The 22,676-nt window shown below is 42.5% G+C and overlaps 1 protein-coding gene across 1 annotated transcript; it reads left to right on the forward strand.

Annotated features, from left to right (window-relative positions):
• Positions 1-12,839: 12,839 nt before the first annotated feature.
• MAP10 (microtubule associated protein 10) lies at positions 12,840-15,260 on the forward strand. The gene has a single exon (XM_074144309.1). It carries the CDS (start codon positions 12,840-12,842, stop codon positions 15,258-15,260), a length of 2,421 nt encoding a protein of 806 aa, XP_074000410.1.
• The last annotated feature ends 7,416 nt before the right edge of the window (positions 15,261-22,676 follow it).

A 22,676-nucleotide genomic window follows, 5' to 3' on the forward strand; every position in this document is an offset into this window, starting at 1 on the left:
GGGCTAAATAGAAAAAACTCATGACACCAGCTATCTGTAAGAAATTTTGCCAGCATGGCAAAAAGTTCAGCTAAATAAAAAGTCGAGGTGTATGCCGTGTGCATGCTGGATAAGCAGTGCGCATTGCCCAACCCGAGATGTGTTTTGGGAGTTCCCTCCCAAAGACAACACTGGGGATGGTGTTTTTTCCAGCCTAAAAAATCCTTCTATTGATTTTCTTCCCTTTAAAGAAATCACATGCCCGCCACATTTCAAAGGAAACCGTCCATCCTGCAAAAGCTCTTGTTTTCCTGCAGTTGCTTTTCCCTGGGTCTCAGTAGGGGTGCAGCTACACACTTGAAATGTGTATACAGCAGGCTAGCACATTGCTCACCCAGTGTATAGTCAAAATCCCTGCAGGCAGGCAGGCTGGCCTTACTGCTAACAGCAATTGTAGAATAAGAGATTCAGAAGTGCTAATGAAAGCCCTGCTGAAGAAACTGAAGAATTTTTCAGACGCTATAAGAAAGCAATCTGTAATCAGGTGTATAATTACACAACCTAGTTCACACACGAAGTACTACCTAAACTTCTGGCTTTCCTCTCCTTCTCTTCACACTAAAATCTTCCTTTTTTTCTTTTTTCCCTGTCTCTTTTTTCTTCTTCTTCTACATAAACTGTGCTCTTGGCCCTTTGAGTAGATTTACAAGATCTACTCCTGACCTACTTTTCTATTGTTACTCCTGCAGCTCTCATCAAGAAACTTGGCAGAACCAAAAGGCTTAGTAGCAAGGCAGTGAAGTCCTCTAATGAGCTGCATCAGCGAGAGCAAACCTTCCTCAGCCTCACCTTGCCCTTCTTTCAGTTTCTTTGTCATTCAGGTCAGGAGCAAGCTCTCAAAGGAAGAAGCCGGATCTCCTTCATGGAGCAAAGAGTCCAGAACCAAGCTCTTGAATTTAACCAGAATAGTAGCCCATGGAGGATCCTAGGAGCAAGCAAAGACATTTTGAACTTTCAGAGAAGAAACCAAACTCACTTGTCCTACTTGGAGACTTACAGCTTTGAGCAGAAACATCTGATTTGGCCTACCTCTCTGGGAAGCTGATTACACGACAAAACTTAACAATAAATGCAAAGATACATACACAGACAAGGACAAGAAAGAAGGACAATGTGGTTAACTTGGATATCACACTTCTTCAAAGAAGTAACAAAGAAAGTGACAGTGAAAACTAATAGTTTTGGGTTTCCTTTTGCTCATTTACTTTTTGCACCTGGCAGAACTTTGTTGCTTTTCACTCTTTCATCTCTCAGCTGTTCTCCATCCCTGCAAGACAACCCATACAGCAGGTGCCCACATGTGCGTACAGCTCCCCCAGGGCTCTGACAGGCCTGTACACCAGCACAGAGAGGCACCCCATCAGCCAGCAGGCAGGATCTGCAGCGTGATTAATATGTTTTACCCTTGCTGAAAAGGTCCTTTACAAAGTTCCACCAACCTCTACTTCCCTAACTAATAAAGGGGAAAAAAACCTTCAGAAACTGAAAGGAATTTTAACAAGAGAAGTCAGTGCATGCTCTTTTTTTACAGGGTGTTATACTAGAAATGGAAATCTTTTGCAACTTAAAAAGCAGCTAGACGTGAAGCACAACCAACACCAACACTTCTCACATTGGGGAAGCTTCAATTCCAGATCCGGAGCTTTACATTATCTCTAGCCTTCACACATCCCATTATGGCATCAGAGCTCCAGAAGGTGCAACCACTGGCACAATATAAAGGAAAGTTTTTTGGTTGTCTGGGAAAAGTTGACGTTTTCAGCTTCCTTAGTATTTTTGCTAGGTTACGACTATAAATACAGTTCAAGAAGAGCCCTTTATTATGTACAGTACAGCACAGTTTATTTTCTTCAAGCAAACACAGAATATATGAAAGTAGCCACAATTACTGCTGTAGAAGCTAAAGTACATTTTTTTCCGCAGTATGAGTAGACTCACTGACACCATGAGCTGCACTTGGTCCCTAAATTATACTAATATGTATCTCAACCCTGGGAGTATCTCTCAGTGATGCACAGAAGTTTTTGGCCAGAAGCGTCTATTATGATAATTTAGCTTGGTCTCCTGAACAGCGCTGGCAATGTCCATTCGTTTAGTAGCTCCTTTCAAGAATACCAGGAGAGGAACCAATTAATTTTGCTTGTAATGGCAGTGGCTGTTTGCAGAATGCCGCCTCTCGCCTACTGACAACTTCAGAATGGCAGCTCCCCCTCTCTGGGGCCAAGAACAGCCTTTGGATACCAGCGATGGAGTGACAGAGGCACAGGCAAACCCGTGAACAACAGCTGAACCCCTCTGTTACTGGTTCCCTGCGTGATCCAATACATTAGTGCCAGAAAATCACAATCAGCGTGTTTTCTCTTAGCTGGCTTTAAGTACCTGCAAACTGTGATTTCCTATTCTGGATAAAACACGTATTCATGGATCTCTTAAGCTGATAGCCTCACTTATTTAAGCTAATATTGTTTCCTTTTTGCCTGTGTGATTTCAGAGGAGTATCCAACACACTTCACCTCTTCTATGCAAATATCCTGCCACAAATTATATTGATGATATATCCTCCAGCTCGCATATCAGATAGGATCACAGCACATTGTTTTAAGATCTGTCTTTTATACAATCAGAGACTGTGCCAAGCAGCAGTACATTACATAGCACAGCCTTTGTTTATAAAAGAAAAATAATAACCCCCCACTGAAGATCTTATTGTGTACATGGGAAATTCTAGAAGTAAAATTAGACCAATATAGTTTAATAATTAAGGCTACACTCCCGGGGCTGACATTTTTCTTGAACAGTATACTTTTTCCTGACCCTCTGAATCTTTTTTCATGGGGATTTAAGATAGAGTATTTTACTTCACGTTGGGTCAGTTAAGGGTGTAAACATGGTCACTGAGAGCCACAAGGTTAATCAGTGCTCCTCAGGGTATCAGCATCCATCAGTTGTCTGTGCTTGTTCACATGCTCGGGGTTCAGCTAATCACCAGATTTGGAACAGGGAAGCAATCCTCTTCCAGATTAGCTCATCAGAGACTGCTGGTTTTTGTTTGTCTTTCTCTGCAGCATAATGCATGGTCTGGAAGCAACTGCAAATGTCACCCAGCAAATCTCCTGCTAGCCGGGAGGACTTAGAAATGCCCTTGATCTCTCCTGTTCTCCTCCTGTGGCACAATGATTGTGGCGCTTGGTTTTGTAGCACAGACTTGGAGTCTGTTGTGAGAAGCCTGGAAACGTACAGCATCCCAGGATGAGAAGAGCTACAGCGCACAGGACTGCGCACCTGGGGCACACCTTTCTGCAATCTGAGAGGCACTGACTGGATGACTCAGGTGGTGCCCTGCAGTCCTGTATCTTTAGTTCACCTGTGTGGCCGACCCATTGCTCTGGAATGACTGCCACAGAGGGAGCTCTGCAGGCAGTGTGGATGGAATGCACCTGCATATCTCTAGATGTACATGACTACCCCTGAGCTATTGGCTCTAGGTTCAGTTATAGTGTGGGGAGTGAAAGCAAGTCTTTTGGGGTTCATCTCTGTTCATCTCTATGTTCAGTCTGCATTTGGTCAGACAAGTTCCACCTGCAATAACAATACCATTTCAGGCTCCAGCTTTAACTCCAAGTGTGGATGTAAACAATATGCTGGGCTTTGCTTTACCCTCTGGTTGTGAAAAAGATTCTTAAAATTTAGTGTAAGAAAAATAAAGCAACTCACTGCTCCGTTTGCCTGCCAACCTTACCAAAGATTTAGAGATCAACATCACCCCACTCAACTGTAGACATTCAACCAAGCCAGCTAAACAAGCCTTAGTTCCTGTACAATCAACAGACAAAAAGAGGCTCTTCAGAGAGCGAGTCAGTTAATCTGAAGACCTGACAGCTCTGAAGAGCCTCCCTCCCTCCCTGAAGCACAGGACAAATGTGACTACATTGGCTTCACTAAGCAGGATGAATGCAGGCCTTAGAGTAGAGAGGAACAAACTGTGAAGACATACGAATGAGAATAGAGAGTGAAAGGAAAGCTGCTGCAAAATCTGACATCTGTTTTGTGCAGCGTGTGTTTCTCGCACACAGATTCAAGGTGGTGCAGGGGTTGTACTTTGCTCACCCCTTACTGAGAACCGCACATAGCCATCCTCTCTCACGTGGGCTGTCCCACCACAGCCAAATACTCCTGTTCCAGGTTGCAGCACCACGTTCTCAGTGCACTCAGGAGAATGAGCCTTTTCCCTGTCTAACATCAGCCTACAAAAGCACAGCTGAGTTTTCAGAAAGTATTTTACCCCCTGCCTGCTCACAATGTTACAGATAGCTTTCAACAGAAGTGAGAAAGTATTGGGGGGAAGGAATCCTCCTCTGAGAATTCCCAGTGTTAAGGCCTTCATGAAAGATATCATTATAAAGAAATGAATGAATGCATTTGTCAGCCTCTGGGAGGTTTCAGAGTGGCTTCTATTTTTATCTCTTTTTATCCCTTGAAGGAACTGAGAACTAATATTTGCGATGCCTGACTGAGGATATTAATGTTTTCAAAAAGCTGCCATTCCTTCCAGGGCAGGAAATAGAGTAACCTGGTAGGGTTTTTTCACTGGTTTGTCTCTTGAAATGAAATTTCTGTGACTGTTTCCAGTAAGATGTGCCTGCAGGACCATCCAAACCTTCTATTCCTGTCTATCCAGTATCAAACCTTAACAAACCTGAATGATGTGTGACCAGCTAACACATGTCCAAAATACATTTCTTTTTCTTTTCTTGCAGTGTTTTTGCTATGCTATGTGCTATTGTTTAGTCAGGACTTACAGACAGCCCAGAGACCACAGGTTCATGTAAAATCACGATATGTGTTTACTGAAAATAAAATGCTGAGAGGAAAAAAAAGAAAGAATGAAAAGGACGTTTTTAGAACAGAATAATCTCATGGCTAACTGTTATACTGGTACCAAACTCTCTGAGTGTAATGATTTGCCTGCCTGGAGCAGAAATATTTCTATTTATAGTTAGCAGAGTGGTAAATCATTAGTCCAGTTACTGGTACATTCATGTCTCATACAAGCTTCCACAAATATGAGAAGGCTTTTTGAAAAATCATCACCCGCTACTGCAAGACTAGATGAGACTTGTCTAAAAGACCATTGATGCTGCATTTGATGAAGCAGATGGGTCACTGCTGAGTACACACTATTACCTTGCCAGAGGCTAGGTCTATTGTCAGAGCAACACTTCTGGCCTCCATTGGCCCAAACAGCAAACGATCAGCAGCGGAAATTGAGACTGGAGATCCCACTAAAAGGAGCTCTCTGCAGAAGGTTGTATTAAGAACCCTTCCTTTATGAAGCAAAGATTTCATATATATTTTCATTCATTACATTTCAAATTTCACTCTTCACAACATAAAACCATTACCAGCCTAGTCACGTGCTCACTGTCTCGGGACTTAGCATGGGGAAGAGGATGAGACACCGCAACCTCCGAGTGCCCTGCTGCAGAAACAGGGCAGGCTTGCATTTTACAGGACTTTTTCTTCTTGATTATTTCCTCTGCAAAATTAAAATAAGCAATTTAAAGGCAAATTTGAATTAGCATATTGAGGACAGTTTATTATTTATGAGATGGAAATCAGGATCTTGGATGACTGAACTCATTAAAGACCATTTGGAATAGTTCCCATCTATTTCTTCCACGGTACCCACACAACAAATAATTCACACAGTAATTAATGCCACGTCTTCCCAAACAATACATGCTTCCGACAGGAACTGTTCAAATAGGAAATGCATGAAACTGCACTGAAATAGCAATAAGCTTAAAATACATACCAGCAAAACCAGGAAACTTTGTGTTAGGGCAATCACGGCTGCTTTAGCTGAACTTACTGGGCCAAAGACATTCCTGAATTAGCTCAGAGAAGGTCAGTGGAGTTAGACAAGGGGTGAGTCTGGTTGACCAGACCTCTGCACTGGCACAGCTCTTGTCTGACCTCGTGTCAGGGGTTTACAACAGACAGCACTCTGTCTTTCTGCCCATGCAGTCTACACGATGTAGCACAAGCCTGACCCAGCTGTAGCCCACAGGACTATTTGCATAGCAGTGAATTAAATACTTATCCAGCATTGCAAGTACCTGTGAAAAGTTCCTACAGGCATAGCTATGCTCTGCAAAAGCAGCGCAGCCCTGGGATCCCCCCCACGGGGCCAGCCGAGGAACCGGCAGCAGGACAGCTGTGTCAGCACAGTGCCGTGCCTGGACTAGCCCTCTCAAGAGCTGGGGAGGTAATTAGCTCAGGCAGGCTGCCACATTTTTAGTGCTTAAGAGCCCTGCATGGCAACATGGCGAACCAAGCAGATGCACAGGCCTCTCAGAGCATCTCCCCCTGTGCTGCAGTGCTCACTCCTGAAATGCAATAAGGAGCTGGTTGGGTCTTGCAATAAGGAATTGCTCGCTTCCAGCTGCTCTTCACTGCTTGTGAAGGACTGGTGGCTTCACCGCTGGGCTGTGGTGCTGCATTTCAGAAGCAATCAAAACAATCCCGATGATAGCCACTTGCCATCACTCCACAGGGCAAGGGCCTGGGGGGCTGGCAGGGATGCTGTGTGATCTGTGCATCCCAGAGATTTGTTCCCTTCCAGGGGGTACTTATCCATCCAGCATCTCTGTGAAACACTGGTCATGTCTTACGAGAGGAACCCAGGCACAGAGAAATTAGATCTTCCCAAGGAAACATATGACAAAAGAGAGAGTTGAATCCGGATCTCCAGATTCCCACATTTATCATCCTAAAACACAGTTTATTCTTTTCTTCTAATTAATAAAGCAATGTAACAGGCCATGATTTTGCCCTGTCCGTACATTTAAGTTTCACACCACAGCCACCACCACGTTAAGTAAGAGTCAGCAAGTTACAGACATTAGCAGGGCACCAGTGGGAAGTTCTCCATACTTGCCGCCTGGCAGAGTAAGAGTAAGGACAGAAGCTTCAACGGACGAAGCATGTGGGAGGGGCATCGCTGTTGAGATCCCTGGAACAAAGGTGTCAGGCCAGAAAAGGACCTCATCTTTAGAGTGGAATTCCCACTGCCAGACAAGCCAGGGACAAATATTCATTAGAGAACCATCTCTCTCTCAGCCCACCTTACAGAACCACGGGATTGCCACCACATCTCCTTGGAAAACATGAACATGAAAAATACAGGGCTAATTGGTTCCTCTTTTTGTGACCTCCACAAGCATCGTCATACCTCCTGTTCATTAAGTGGGATGAAATATTTCTGCCCCCTTCCTACCAGGCACAGACACTTGGGAATCACTGAGCCTCCTGCATAACCGATGAGGAGGATCTGGTCCAGCTCTGCAGCTCTGCCTAACAACATCCCTGGCTCTTTTTGTTTTGCTCTCTCTAAAGGAAAGCTCTCAAAGCACTCAAATTGATTTTAATTTGTTTTTAAAGGGAAAAAGAGAAATAGCTTAGAGGTTGAAAATGTGCAGTAAACAAAACAGCTGTACTGTAAACCTTTGAAAAAACATACTTTACAATGGTAATTATGACAGATTAAACAATGAGTGTCATCAGTGTGATGGTACAATGCACACAGTACTAACTGTTTCCTACTCAAATATTTGCAGACATCTCCAATTTTTTATTTTAATGAAATCTCTTCTAACTATTGAATTAACTTTAAGAACCATTCTGAGGCTCACAAGAGCTTTCACTGTCAGAAGCTCTGTCAGATATTTGAACTGCAATTTGCCCCCAGTGGTTCCCAGCTTGAGCTAGAGAAATGCTGTAAATGTAGCTTTTTAGGAGGTGGCGAGTCTGAAAAATCACTGCCTACAGAGAGAATGCTAAACCCTGAGAGGGACTGAGGACCTATCCTGCTCTGCAGTAACAACAGGAATTGTAAGGACCCCCACATCTTGAAGAAAATTTTTGCTGTGGATTTTCCCTGCTTCCCAAACATATGCCCGCAACTGTGCTGCTGCCTGATTGAGCTCTCCTCTTTGGATGGCTAAGCACCTGGAATCCTGTCGTCATTCAGTACGTATGTGCATGACAAGTATGGGCTGCAACCATGAAGCCAAAGAAAATAAATCGATCCCTTGGAGAACTTTCTGAGGGCTTCCCAGCTATTGGATGGGGAGTAACACAATTTAAACAATGATACATTAATTAATGCGAAATGACAGCATGGGAACCCATGGGGTTTCCATTAATACCAAATGAGTTCATGATGGTTTATATCAAATAAAAGGAAAGACTGATGGTAAAGCCTCCATTTGCTAATTACACCCAGTTATTTAAGGAAATTGGCTTTGCTGGGCATTATGCAAAGAACATTCAATGGGCTGAATCCTGAGGTTGACCTTTCACTTTGTTTTAAGCAAAAAAGTCTATTGGCTTTAATAAAAGCTCTTTTAAAATAAAGGAAATCACCTTAGATGTGACCCTTATGGGTACGTCTCATTGTCATGTTCAATATAGTTGTCTAACCTCCTGTATTTGTGACATCCTGCTTCCCGTTAGCTCTCACAGTGTCATTCTCCCTCAAGTATTTGTCAGATTTTCCCATGTTTCCTTTAAGTGTCTGCCTGGACTGAGTTTCCTCAGATCCAAGAAAGATGATGAGGACTGCTCAGTACAGAAGGAGAAGCTGTGTTTTGCCGCAGTCCCATTAATCCTTGAAGAAATTTGGAGTCAGAAGGCAAGCTGGCACGGGTTGTATTTCCAAGCTGGCTATGAAAGCCCTGGATTCACACATATCTTAAAGGCCAACCCTTTCCACCCCTGAGGTAATGAGAAAACAATCCTGTGTGCCACCCCTGCTGACTTTGCAGAAGTAACTCTGCCATAAGCCTTAACTCTCACCACTCTGAGAAAGTAAAATAGTAAAGACAGCAATGAAATCATTGAAAAGACAGGAAACAGACTGGTGTTTGCCAAATGGAGAAGGGACACACAATTAGGCAAATAATGCTTATTTTAACACTCCCAAAGTCTGCTAAAGATAGTACAGAATGAAAATAAACGTGAAAGCTATCAAACTGAAGTAACAGGAGTTAACAAGTATCTTTAGGGCAGGAACACAAGGGAGGTATTTTGGACCTGTATGTCTGAATAGGTCCTGTACCGGCTGTTCCAACTACCCGACTGATTGGGGCACTTTGTGGACAGGACGGTACACCCTGAGAAGTGGGGAGAAACCATGGTAACCTTCATTTTGATGGATCTCAAAACACCTGAGCCAATAATACCATTACAACTGTTCCTAGACTGCTCTATACATCACCAGATCTGGGTCAGCACAAAATTAAGGATCATGAAGTAGAATCTGGACACAGGAAACAGCAAAGCTCCCTGCAAAACTCTGCACAATATACAAAAACATATGCAAACAGTCATTTCTGAATAGATTTAACATTCTCATTTTACTTTATTCCTTTTCAAAACCTTTCCTAGATTCTTCAAGAGAGAAACCTAAATATATTGCAAAAACCTCAAATGCTTTGCTCATGTATTTAATAATTTTTCATTTTTTTATAAACCAAAAAAAGAGCTCATGAAAACTGAGAGAGCTATCAAAGGCTGGCATCCTTATTTCTGAATTTCTTCCTGTTTATTGCCCTTTTGCAAGTGGCTGACTCAACAGACAACTGCGAAAAGACTAAATAAATTTTCTCTGGGTGGCATTTTAAGCTGGAGTATTTTAAGAACTGCTATTATGTTGCAGCTGAATATTCCAGCAGACTGTCTGACCCCCTTCTGAATCAGAGTGCCACCAGGCTAAATATTTGCACAAATTCCAAGCATTGCCCTGCAAATTCTGCACAGAGAAGAGCAATTTTACATCCAGGTCAACCGTGGCTCTTTACTCCAGCATTTGATCTATAAAATATGCAATCTTTAGAATGACACCAAAGTAGACTTATTTGTCTAATCTAGCAAAAGCCATGTCTCAAGATTTATTTTTTTTTAATAGTCATATTTCTCCATCCTTTAGCAGGTTAACATCCAGTTACATCCTTAAGCAAACACAACTGTATAGAGAGCTCTCTTTGTATAGAATGATCAATAAATCTGAAATTTTACAGAAATTAAGGGCAAAAGAACGCATTCCAAAAGATAGATTTGAACCAAAGTTGCTGAGTTGCTGCTAATGATACCAATTGTCTGGGTTGGAATTTTCTGAGATGAAATGTTAGTACTTCACACATACAAATAAGGTCAGTGAAAGACTTCACTGAATCAGCAAAATTCCTCAGTCTTCCAGTCTTTTAGAAAAAAACAGGAGAACTGAAGTCTAGGTCTAAGAAAGGAGGACTGAAGAGATTGCACTGAGAAGAACCAGAGCTATTTTAAAAAGATTACTAAATGTAACTAATGCAGATCCCAATATGTACCTGCTGTCTTTAGGGCAGTAGCAGACAATGAAACTTAGCTCCATAACTCTGCCTCTCTGAGGCATGCCTATTTTCTAAACCACTCTTTTGTGACATACAATCTAAAGAATTGTTTTCACAAGTCTCCTTAAAATGGTGGTTAGTAGAAACTAGGACTAGTGGAAAGAAAAAGGTCTTTTTTTCTAACTTGCAACTCAACAACAAAACGCTGCTTTCTATTCATTTTGAAGAGAAATATGCTCTTGTGACCAGAGGATTGTCTTAATAAAACACACCAACAAGAGCAAACTTAAAAATTGATACCCCTATTTGAATAATTTTTTTGTCACTAACTCGCTGATCTTACACAGTTTATTAACACCTATAGTTTTCAAAAGTATTCAGTATTTTTTATTTATATTGTCTGTGCAGAATGAAATGCAGGAATAAGACTGATTTTCAGGGACATGAAACTGAAAATTTCAGTTTCACATGAAACTGTTGAGAGTGCAGAGGCTCAGCATCTTAAAACAAGGCTTTGGCTCCTCCATAATTTAGCCCCCAAATTCAGTCACAGTTACAACACACAAAGATGCATCTCTTGGGTACACAGCTTGGAAGTTCCAAAATTAAGAGATTAGAAATCTTGGACTAAATATCATAGTCACAGTATACCTATCTGTAAAATGGGCAAAATGCCTATCTGTCATCTTCCCGGGGGATCTCAAGAGCAACTATTTGACCACTGTTAAATACGTCTGTCATTTCAGTGTATCAGGGGGTCTTTTGTCATTCTTCCTTTACGGAGAATGACAACTAAACTGGGATGGGAACGGGCTAGAGGAAAAGGAAACACAAGGAAAACAGATGACTGATGACAGGAGATGAATGTGGCAGTGAAATGGACCGGCCATTTGTTTCATCTGCCACAATGTCAATACAATGGCAACACCCGAACCCTAGCAGCCTTGATGGCAGAGGACTTGTAACTCTTCGTCTCATGTGCTTAGAATAGAGGCAGTGGAGGAACTGAGAAGAACTTAATTAGTTACGTTTTAAGCCCTGGTCACAATTCAGAGCTCAAACTCCTTAGCTCTCTTCTTAGATGTAACAGCTAATGAAAGGTGTCCTTTAAATAATAATGGTCATAATGATCAGGGTCCTAAGCAGCAGTGAAGGGTTGGATTTTTTAACTATTTCCCACTGGTTTCTGCTTTTCTAAGAAGTGATCGTGATTTGGCAGAGGAAGGAAAGGGGAAAAAAGGAGGGAATAGAAAGAACAAAAGGAAAGGAGATTGGTCTTTTTCCAACTTACTTCTCTAGTGGTAAATGATGAGGGTATATTGTAACTTTAACCAAACACCATCAGTTTAGGATACACTGTTTTAGAGTCAACTTACTAATTGAACACAATTTTCTCCCTAGCTTGGCAAGTATTTGCTGTGCATGTGGCAAGGAGACTCTGGTGTAAGGGAAGAGCGGTCAGAGAGGGAAGGGCACTCTCGTCGCCAGGAGGGAGGCGAGGAGTGAAGTTCTCCACAAGGGTGATGACGGCAACTCCCAGTTTTCATGGAAACAGGACAGAAAATAGGGCTTTATCAATGCATGTCCAAGGCACCCACACATTACAGAGGTGGAGACATTAAATATGAAGAGGTGACATTTACAGCCAACGAGAAAAAGCTAATTAATACAGAACCACAGTTTTTAAAATCTCAGATTTTAAAAAAGAAACTGTGGAGAGACTCCCAGCACACAGCCCTTGGCACAGACTTTGATGTCTCTCTTGGGGTGAGAAGAGGCCGCAAAGAAGCAGAAAACAGTTTAACGTCCCTCCCTGCCTCCACAGCCACTTCTGCTGGCTGATGGAGCACAGCGTGCCATCCCCTGCTCCTCTGGCTGTTCCTTGTGGGCCACAGTGGGGAAGACACAGCCAGGGCCTGGGCCGCTGCCTTCAGAGCCGAGGGCAGGGGCACGGCAGCAGCAGCCACACTACGAAGGGCACCTGCGAGCAGACACCAGGGAGCCCCTGGTTTCCACCCGCCGCCCTTGCTGCCCCTCACCCGGCCTGCCACCGCAGCCTCCGGCCAGGGCAGGCCGCAACACGGCTGTCGCGAGTCCCACGCTGGGGGCACGCAGGTGGCCACGGAGAAATGCTCATCTTTCTACCCGTGGGATCAGGGGCTAAGTAGCCCCTCAGAGTCCCTGCGCTGCAGGGGGTAGCGGTGCCAGGTCCTGCCCCGGCACGCCGACGCACGTCTGGCACGGACTACAACTCCCAGGGTGCTTTGCGAAGGCGCGTTATGGGGAACGACTCCCTGGGGCGGCTGAACGCCCTCCCCGCGGCGCTCCTCTCGCGAGAGAGCCGGCGGCCTCCCCTAACACCCCTCGCACGCGCAGCTCTCGCGAGACCTGCGCCCAGGGGCCGCCATGGCGGCGGAGGCCCCGGAGGGTTTGTTCGCGCTGGAGCTGCTGGTGGAGGCGGTGCGGGTGGCGGCGCCGGGCCCCGCGCTGCGCCCGGCCGTGGCGCTACGCCTGCTAGACTTCCCCACCCTCCTGCTGCGCCCCGCCGCCGCCGGGCCCCCCCTGCGGCCGGGGCGGCCCTTCCCCTTCGGCCGCGGCAAGCGCTGCATCTTCCGCTGGCGCCGGAGCTCGCTCTGCGCCGCGCTCCGCCGCCGGCCGCTCCGCGCCCTGCTCCTGGCGCTGCCAGCCGGGATCGCCCCGGGGCCCCCCCGCCTCCTCGGTAGCTGCGACGTCTCCCTGGCCCCCGCCGCCGCCGAGCTGCTGCAGCGGCACGGGTCGCCTGCCTCCTGCGGCTGCCGCGGCCGCTTCCCGCTGCGGGACGCCGCGGGACGCCCCGTCGGGGAACTGGTCCTGGGCTACCGCCTCACCAGCCTGGAGGCCGGCGAGGAGCCTCTCCCGCCCAGCCCCGCTAGCCCCCGCGCTCCCACGCCGCCTGCCACCTCCCCGGAGCTGGGGGGCGAGGTGGAGGGTGAGGAGGTGGAGGGTGAAGAGCTGGAGGGCAACATCTTTTGCCCTCCCGTGCTCTACTACAGCCGTGAGCCTGCTGAGCATCATCTGCCGCCAGCAGCGGCCACGGGGAAATGGGAACATGTCGAGGCCTGGAGACCGCAGGAGAAAGACAAGGTCCAGAGCCCTCCGCGTCCCAGTGCTGGGCCCTCGCTGTTGCACCCCACCAGCCCTCCACAGCTCCGCAATGCCCTGGGGCAGCTGCCGCTGCTCAGTGCCTTGCTGGCAGAGCTGTCGGTGCTCACCCACAGCACTACACCTGCTGCAGTCCACCCCCATCTGGCCTGGCTCTGCCAGGCCCTGGGGAGTGGTGGCGGGGCCTCGCGACCGCCCAGCCCCGGCTGCTCCTCTACCCTCAAGCCTGCAGAGGCACCTGTAGGGCCTGGTGGGAGCAGTGGAGCTGCCAGCCCTCGATCCAAGGAAGGCCAGCAAGAGTCCACCTCAACAGGGTCTTCTCGGGCTGGGAGAGGACCTACGAAAGCTGTACCTCAGGGAGAGACAGGCTCTGAAAGGAACTGCAAAACTAAGGTAAACAGGCCTCCCAGAAAGAAACTGTTGTATGGGCTGACAAATACACTGAGGCTACGGCTGCAGCAGACCAACCCTGATAAGCTGATAATTCATGAAAGGAGAGAGCAGTACAGAAAAAAACAAATGGAAATGCTGAAGGAGAGAAGCCCTTTATCCAAAAGAAAGTTGCTCAGAAACGCTGGAGAACAGCATGTGGTTTCTTGCAGGCATTGTATCAAGGGAGACAGTTCAAAGCAGAATAATCAGTTTCATAAAACTGTTGGGACTTCATTACAAAATAGTGCTCTCACAGAGAACATTTCTCTGACAGATGTGTCCCCTGACCTGCAGGAACAGGCTACTACAAGTCTATTGAAGAACAATGCAAGCAAGGAACGTTCCTGCAAAGCTACTACAGACCCCTTAGTGGATGAACCTGTATTTAAATCTGCTCACAAGGAAAAGTATGTGAAAGTCCAACTCCCAGCAGCTTTCCCATCAGATGCTAATGCAAAGGGAAGTAATGAGGAAGCAATACACTTAATCCATCATAAGACCATAGAGCATGATGACGCATCTGTTGTAAGTGATCATAAACCAAGTCCCAGTAGGAGTGTTGAAAACAACTCTGAATTCATATACTCAGATGACTTCATTGCTAGTCCTGAGAACACAGTTTATTCAGAAGATTTCACCAGTGATGAGTGTATGGGCGGAGACTTAGAAGCTCTTGACAGCAGTCCTGAACCTCTGTGTCTTGAAAGCCCAAAGCAAGATTGGTCAGATACAGAGCCAGAATCGAGCAAGGCCAGAATTTCAAAGACAAGTCAAAGACCTGAAAGTTCTTCAGGCCTTCTGCCAGTTCCTTCAGCTTCATCTCCAGTCCAGTTTTTGAGGAGAAACAGTGACTTAAAAAACAGCAAGAGAACTAGTGGTGAATCTGTTGATTCACTTAACCTTGCTGGAATGGAGGCATCATTATTAGATGAAGAACAGGAAGCCCAACAGATCAGTAAGGAAGAGAACAGGGTTGATCAGCATATTAAACAAGTGTCTACACTGAGAAGCAAACAAGTTAGCTCTGATACTGATCAGAGTATAGGAAAGGGGCAGACCTCTGCAGGAAAAAGCCAGGCAATAACACAGGTTGGCTCTTACTTGCTGTCTAACGTGTCTGATCTACAACTTGGTGTCCTGGAAAACAGTATGTCAGACAAAGAGGATGATTTTCTGGGAAAACTATGTGTTCCTAATCAATACAAAGACATCAGTGAACTTGTAATAAACAAGCTTCCAGGATACACAATGTAATTACAAGTTTTCACTACCTGGATTAAGATAAGATATTTAAACTTTATAAGGTCTGTTACACTTAGCTGCAATGTACAGAAGTTTATTTAAGTCTTTGTCATGCACATTTAATACATTGGTGAATTTACTTAAAAGGTTTTTAAAATAAACGACTATATGAATCTATAACAAATGGCTCTTAAGTGGTACCTACAGCATGACTTCAGTGTCAGTATCTCAATACAAAAGTAATCCAAACAGCACAAGAAACATAACTTACTGTCAAGAAATGAAGACATAAGCACTGAATGCAGTCAGTACCTGCAAAACTTGTCCAGGGTAGAAGTAATAACATACTACAGAAACACCTAAGTACAAAATATGTTCCTAACTGAACATTAAGTTTTTATTCCCCGTGAAAATAGTTCCATGCTTCATTTTCGTTACAAATAGTTACTTAAAACATACAGTCACAACCAGTAACAGCACAGACTTTTACCAGCTAATCTGTGTAATGATGTATGTGTTTCACTGTTCTATCACTAAATGCAGTGACCAGAAATAGATGAGCCCTTTTAGAGTTCCTTAGGTTGAAGTTTCTCATTTAAGTTAAATTTCCACAATTTGTTATAAAATAGTTTAAGAATTATTGGTGACAGTAAATCTATATAATCTGGGAGAGCTTTGAGAGGTTGATGGAAGCTACTTGACCTTGAAGAATAAAGGTGCGCAAAGAGTAGGGAAGAGTGCAGTAAATTTGCAACGCTTCACAACTCCCTGATTGCACTCTCTGACAATGGGGAAAGGGGGGGGTCAGCACCCATAGTCCAGAAACTCACAACAAATGAGCATACTGCATCATGATTTAAGGATTCGAGATAATGAAGAATTTGCCACCTCCTCTTCTCTGTTCCGTTGGTTGAACTTCTACCTGCCACATCCCCTTTTCTGTTATTACAATGGTTGAACTACCATCTGATGTTCAGTTGATTTCTCATTTGGTTTTTATGACTTCCAGTTTGATCACTGGACTTAACGTCTTTTCTTTTGCTAAACTACTGAGGTTTTTTAGAGTCCATATCGCTATTAGAAATTTCAGAGACGTTCTTTGACTTGAATCTGAAGAGAGCTCAAAATTCCTGCCTTAGTTTTTATGTCTTTCTTGTCCCCAGCTTTCCACTGTCTTTGAGTAGGTTGTCTCCTTGCCAGCTTTATATTCCTATCTCATCATTAAGGGCATTTATCCTCAGGCTTAAATGACACTTAACCAACTCCTCCTTTCCTTATAATTTACAATCTGACTTCTTTCCCCAGCTTTTTCATTTCTCACTGTAGTTCTCCATGTACTTACTGCAAGAGCCTCTGTTTACAGTTTAACATCTTGGAGGGATTTTTTTTATTTCCATCCTACTATGTGTTTATTTTGTAGGAATGAGAGTGCCTCTTCTATTTAAAGTACTAACATCTGTGAGGATTATTCAAGTATCTGGTGTTGACTTCTGAGAACACCACTACTAATTTTTAATCTAAAGGTAAGCAGCTGAAATTACCCATATATCAAAGGAATCACTGGCCAGAGCAATTCTTAAATGTTATCTAGGGAGCCTCTGTTTCATCAGCTCCAATTCCAGACCAAACAGTATTTTTTCTTTTTTCTTCTAATGCCATGGATTCCTTTGATACACACGGATTCAGACCATCATTTAGACGTGGCAGTAATTCTGATTTTATTGACGGAGTAAGATCTTGCAGTTCTCGTGGGCATTAAAATACAATACTGCCCAACCGTTGTTACTGTGCAGCTCTTTAAATGAGTTGCTAACAGTCCATGATTTGAAGATCATTACTTAAGAAAAGTTTATTTTAAAAATAAAGTTTCTTTTCAAATGGGTTGTAACTCAAGGGCAAATCCGTAGTCCCTTTTCTAGTCCTTATCCCATCTTCACTTTTCAATTTCCAGAAGCAAATACGGTATGACAATATTTCTTTTGTTTAAATAATGAAACTAATCTCTTTTCAGCTAATTTTATTTGGGATAACATTTTTAATGTTTGTTGTGTCACAGTATTTATAATTTTTTCAGGAGAATGATGAAAATGACAGAAAGTGCATACTAGGAAGACAATAGGAGATATTGCACAAGAACAGAATGTCAGCATCATGCTTACATGTTTTAGTTTGGTTTTTTTAAATATAGACTCAAGGTAGTTATTATTGCATGGAGAGGTTAACAGTTTCTACTGTCTGGGATAATAATATTTTCAAATGTTATCTATATTGTTGTGAGAGTAAATGAAATTTTACTTAATATTCAAACAGCAACTCTCCATCAACAAAAACGGGAAAGAACTTCGTGTCACTGATTTATCATTGAAAACACATAAACCAATATATTGGCAAGAAATACCTTCTAGTAACAAGAAGATTCTATATGTCAACGTGACAGAGCAAAATAGAGATAATAAGTATCAGTATAAAATATGAAAAAAAAAATGGCAGCAACAAATTCCCTTTTGTACAAATCCTATAATAATCTGCACTCAACTACATTACACTACCTAGCCAATTTTGTCATTAGAACTTGTATCCTGTACCCCTTTGATCAAGTTGTTAATGCCAAAGGGTTAATAAGAGATTTCTCTACTTTAATGGAAGTATTACAGAAGTTTTTCATAAAGACATAATTTCTAGATTGTAAGGGCTAAATTGCATGGATTATGCTTGTGCAAGAGACGTGGCAATATGCTGGGAGAACCAAATAATAGGAGCATATGCCCACAGTTCTTGCACAGCCTTCCCCAAAGTAGCACAGATAGTGAAGAATACATGCCTATTTTTCAGATACCCCATAAGCATCCCGAGAGACGTATCTACAAGAAGTAGAACCATAGTGGTAGAGCTGGCATGTCCAAGTGAAGTAGCAGAAGAAGTGTTGGTGCTCTCTCTGGTAGCTTTGCACCGCTTTTCTGATTCAGTCCTAAGAAAGCCAGGGCAGGAAAACTACTTTCCTAGGAACATCTCAACTAGAACTGTTCCCTAAGGGCTGCTTCACAGACTAGAAAAAGAAAAGATAGATGAAGAATCAAGTCTTGTCCCACTACACACAAAACCCCTGATTGAAGACTCAGCTAATAGATATAGCTCAGAATAGCTAATATTTCCACATGCATTCAATCCATGGTTCTTTTTTCAAAGTTCCTGGAAAGATTATTAATTAGTACTCATTACAATGTGGGCCCTTATCCACTGGGAGACTGATGTAAAACCAAAATGGTTTCTTGCAGCCCCCCAGGCATCTGCTTGTAAGGGATTCCAACTGTTACTGAAGGCTGAGCAATCCTCATAAACATGCAGTCTCTGTTTCAGATTTGTTACGTGCTTGACAGAGCCAATGGCTAGTCACAATGCAAAGTGTCACAAACCCAAAATATTTACTAAAAGCTCCCTATTTCCTAATTTCCCACAGCCGTTGAGATTTCATATATAATTGCATTTTGACTGAATTTGCTGTAGTTTTTGATTTGGTCTTATTGACTCATTCTGTCTAAAGTTTTCCTTGCTCCACACTATTAAGAAGTAAACTTTAGTTACTTCAAATTCAAGTTTTACATTGTTGTTAGTTACACTTTAAGCTTTGCTACAGTGAAATTAAAATATAAGAAGTAATTACCTCAGCTTATTATAGATCCTCACTAAACAAAGCCATCTAGCTTCTTACTTTTGACTTGTTACTTCAGCAACTGATCTTGCCTTAAATCTGTACGATATTCTAGAAATAAGGTAGATGGGTATTCAAAACCATAGTTTTATTGCTTAAGATAAGGGTGGTTAAATCAGCTCAAATAAAATTGAACTTAATGGTTCACCAGTAGCCCCCAGTAGTCCCAAACTGAGAAATAAACTCTTCGATATATGCATTAATTCTTTTCAGAATTTAAGACCATAAAACAAGTTTGCTCTGACTATCTTTTAAACAGTTATTTCAGTATACTATTTATTAAAATAAATTTAGATAGCCAGTACTATATAACTGCTGGTGTGATGGGAAGAGCAGGATACCAAATACTGACAGTTTGGATCACTTTACCTCTTCTACTGTAATGATTGCCTGCTGTTAAGTAGTTCTGATCAGTTTTATTACTCCGTCAGTGGCTAGGAACATTTTTAAGAAGTCCCAGCCAGGCATGTTTCCTCCACTTCATTTTGTGCTTTCAGCACTGATTAGATGACACAGTTTCTTTTCTGTTCATGGTTTCTCTGATGATAGTTCCTACCACCTATTTTACAATTTGTAATCCCTCCATCATTTTGGAAGTCCTTTTCCTCAGTTTTCTGAAATTACATCCAGCGCTGGTAACTGTGCGATTGAATTTTTTGACTTAGTCATTCTTACTACTGTAATTTTTCTAGGTCCCAGTATTTTATGATGCCTGCTATTATAATAATTTTGTTTCTCTTTGTGTAACTGCTGCTCAGAGTTAAATGCTAGTCATTATTTGGAAGTCTTTGGAACTTTGCTTTTCTTTTCTCTGCATTTGTCACCACCATCTACTTTATTGCTTGCTCAGCTTTGATTGTCTAGAAAGAAGTCAGATCATTGAATCTTACATTCACATCCTTAAAAGGTTTTGTTGACTGTCAATGCAGGATCTTCACCAGCTCCTGTGAAATGTAACACTGCTGCTTCAGAGCTGCAGAATCACCATCCAGGACTCCGAACATTTGCCCGTGGCTATCAGACATGAGGTTTCTCTACCTTTCCCAAACCCAAATCCTTTTCTAAAGTTTTGATTTCCAAACCAAACTTTAAGATGACTGAGGCCATCTCTGTGAGAACAGATGCTTCTCTTTAATGTTTCTCTTAAACATAATGTTTCTCTTAAACATTCTCTTAAAATGTTTAATTTACCATCCATTTAGAGCTAATGGCAATCACATCTGCTCTAGCTAATGTTTGCTACCAGCTAGCTGCTTTCATTTTCCATCCTCCCTTTTAGTTAGGATACTTTTTAATTTTAATTTCAGTTTTTTTCACATGCAGATTCTTCCCTCATTTTCAATTCCTTGTATGTATGCAGCTCTGTTATGTTGAAGTCACCCAGATGAGCTGCAGCTTCACTGCCTTTTTTTTTGTTTGGCATTGACATTCACCTATACTAAAGTGCTTTTGTTTTGTTTTGGCTTTTATGATTTCACTTGTCTGAATTTTATATGACAATTGTAATGTAAACCTCCCCTGACTTCATGGAATTGTTTGCATTTTCCCAGAAGGGTAGAAAGTGTTCTCTATTGGTTTCTAGAGGATGAATTTCAATGTCTTATGCTGGAGAAAACAGTATTAATCTTCAGTTCTGCAGAGACCTCTGCAAGTGATTCACTTACCAATTGTTTAAAATAACATGGCTTGGTAGAAGTAATGTTTAAATAACATCTGAGATACACATTACTCCTAACTAAATTAACATTTAAAGATTGATTCAGGTACAGTTAATTAAAAAAAAAAAAAAAAAACCAAAAAAAAAACCAAACCAAAAGCTAAAATGCTAAGTAAAAAAGCTTCAGATGTCTATTATATATATTTATTCTACTCATAGACATTTTTCAATTATTTTGGGTGATAGCCTAGTAGATTTTCTTTATATATTGCAGTATCTAAACTAAATCAGCTAAGAATTTGGTTCTCTACATATCCATTAGTGGAACGCAGCAGGTTTTCAAAAGGAAGTAAAGGTATTTACACGGTCAAATCCCTTGAAATTCCATGGGAGTTAGTCACCTCAAAAAAAGGTTTCAGAATGGAAACCCATGCAGAAGGCTCTAACATTATTATCTCTTGGAATGCAAAAATGTTTTTGAAAGAAGGTAAGTCATGCTTCAACAAATATTTTCAGAGCCATTTGGAAAGTTTAGTGCTATCATGATTGAAAGAAACTCCCTTGGCGTCAAGGAAATTCCAGCTCTTTTTCTCTTGTCTTTAACTGTTGGCAGATTCAGTATTGTTCCTGTCCCTTATGCTTGTGTACTAAGAGTATGTAGCCTTTGACTGTCCCCTAAATTTCAGCGCCACCACACAGTTGTGCCTGTACTCCTTACAGTATCTCCAGAACTTTATTTCAGGGACATCTCCCCTCCACCCCCAAATCCCTTTTGTGCCTTCCACCTTGATGCCTTGCCTGTTCCTGCTTTTCCTCATCACATATTTCATGCCATCTCTACACCTCAGCTTGCCCTGCTTCAAAAAAGCCTCCAACAATTCTCAGACACCTTCACTGGCTTGTCCTCAACTTTGGTATCAAACTGAAGCTCTGCCCATTGTCTGCTGGGCTCTGCGTGGTTTATCCCCTTTCTGCTTCCACGCACCTTAGTTGCCTACTCCGTGCCTGTTTCTATGTAACTCTTAACTTCTTCCATTCTCAAAAAAATACTAAAAAAATCTAGAAATCCGTGTTTCCTTCCTTCACCTCAGTCCTGCTTTTTGTGGTTGTGGGTAGCTGCATTGCTTAGAGTTCTTGTCCACAGGAACACACCGGACATAGAATTTCAGAGAGAAACCACCAGATCGTGGTCTGACCTTCTCTACACTGCAGTCCTTAACATTTCGTCTGCTTACTCCTGACTGCTGGTGTCAACACTGGGATACGACTATACTAACGATAATGCTGATCAAAAATTAATGGCATATGTAGTGAAGGAAACTCTTCGGGAAACATGGTCAAACCTTCTAACCTAGAACACAATATAAAGGAAGCTCTGATATACCATGGGATGCAGTTTTAATTTTCTTATCCATAACTCTAACAAGCCTCAGCAATAGAATTATTGTATGTAAAAAAATCTGGTTTCTGATTCATAGCCATAATTCATAGCCATTGCTGTACTCTTCTGAAATACAGTTATATAGCCTTTTGATTGTTGCAGGTCTCTCATCTACTGCTCCTGTAATGCTACTTTACAGCCCTCCAAACATCGTGCAGTTTTATTTGTGAAGTGAAACAGATGCATAGGATTTCTTCAGAACAAGCACCTAACTAGTTGTTCAGGGTCCTTCAACAGAAAAGCAAGAACCCAAAAGCAAGGTACTTCAGTACATTTCCTGTATACCCATTTTTAATAACAAAATATTGGAGCAGATTCACCATTATCAAAACCTTTTATCAACAGGAACTTTGGTTCATTTTCAATAAGAGCAGCAGATTCGCTAAGCCACTGCTTCCTTGGTTTTCATCACTGTCACAACACCACTTTTTAATTGCATCTTTTTTCCAAATTTTTAGCTGTTGATTAAATTCTGTCAAATTACACAGATGCTGTGTGAATTTAGTTTGGGTTGATACAGTCAAGGACTGTATTAGGAAACCACTAATTGCAATAGAGTCCTAACTGAAATATGCTTTCTGTTTTTCTGAAACTTTACAGCAGTACAGGAGTCAGCCAAAG

This window comes from Numenius arquata, chromosome 2 (genome assembly GCF_964106895.1).
Source record: "Numenius arquata chromosome 2, bNumArq3.hap1.1, whole genome shotgun sequence".
NCBI classification, from domain to species: domain Eukaryota; kingdom Metazoa; phylum Chordata; class Aves; order Charadriiformes; family Scolopacidae; genus Numenius; species Numenius arquata.

Coding starts and splice junctions, on each gene's coding strand:
- MAP10 (XM_074144309.1), top strand. CDS start 12,840: ATGGCGGCGGAGGCCCCGGAGGGTTTGTTCGCGCTGGAGCTGCTGGTG.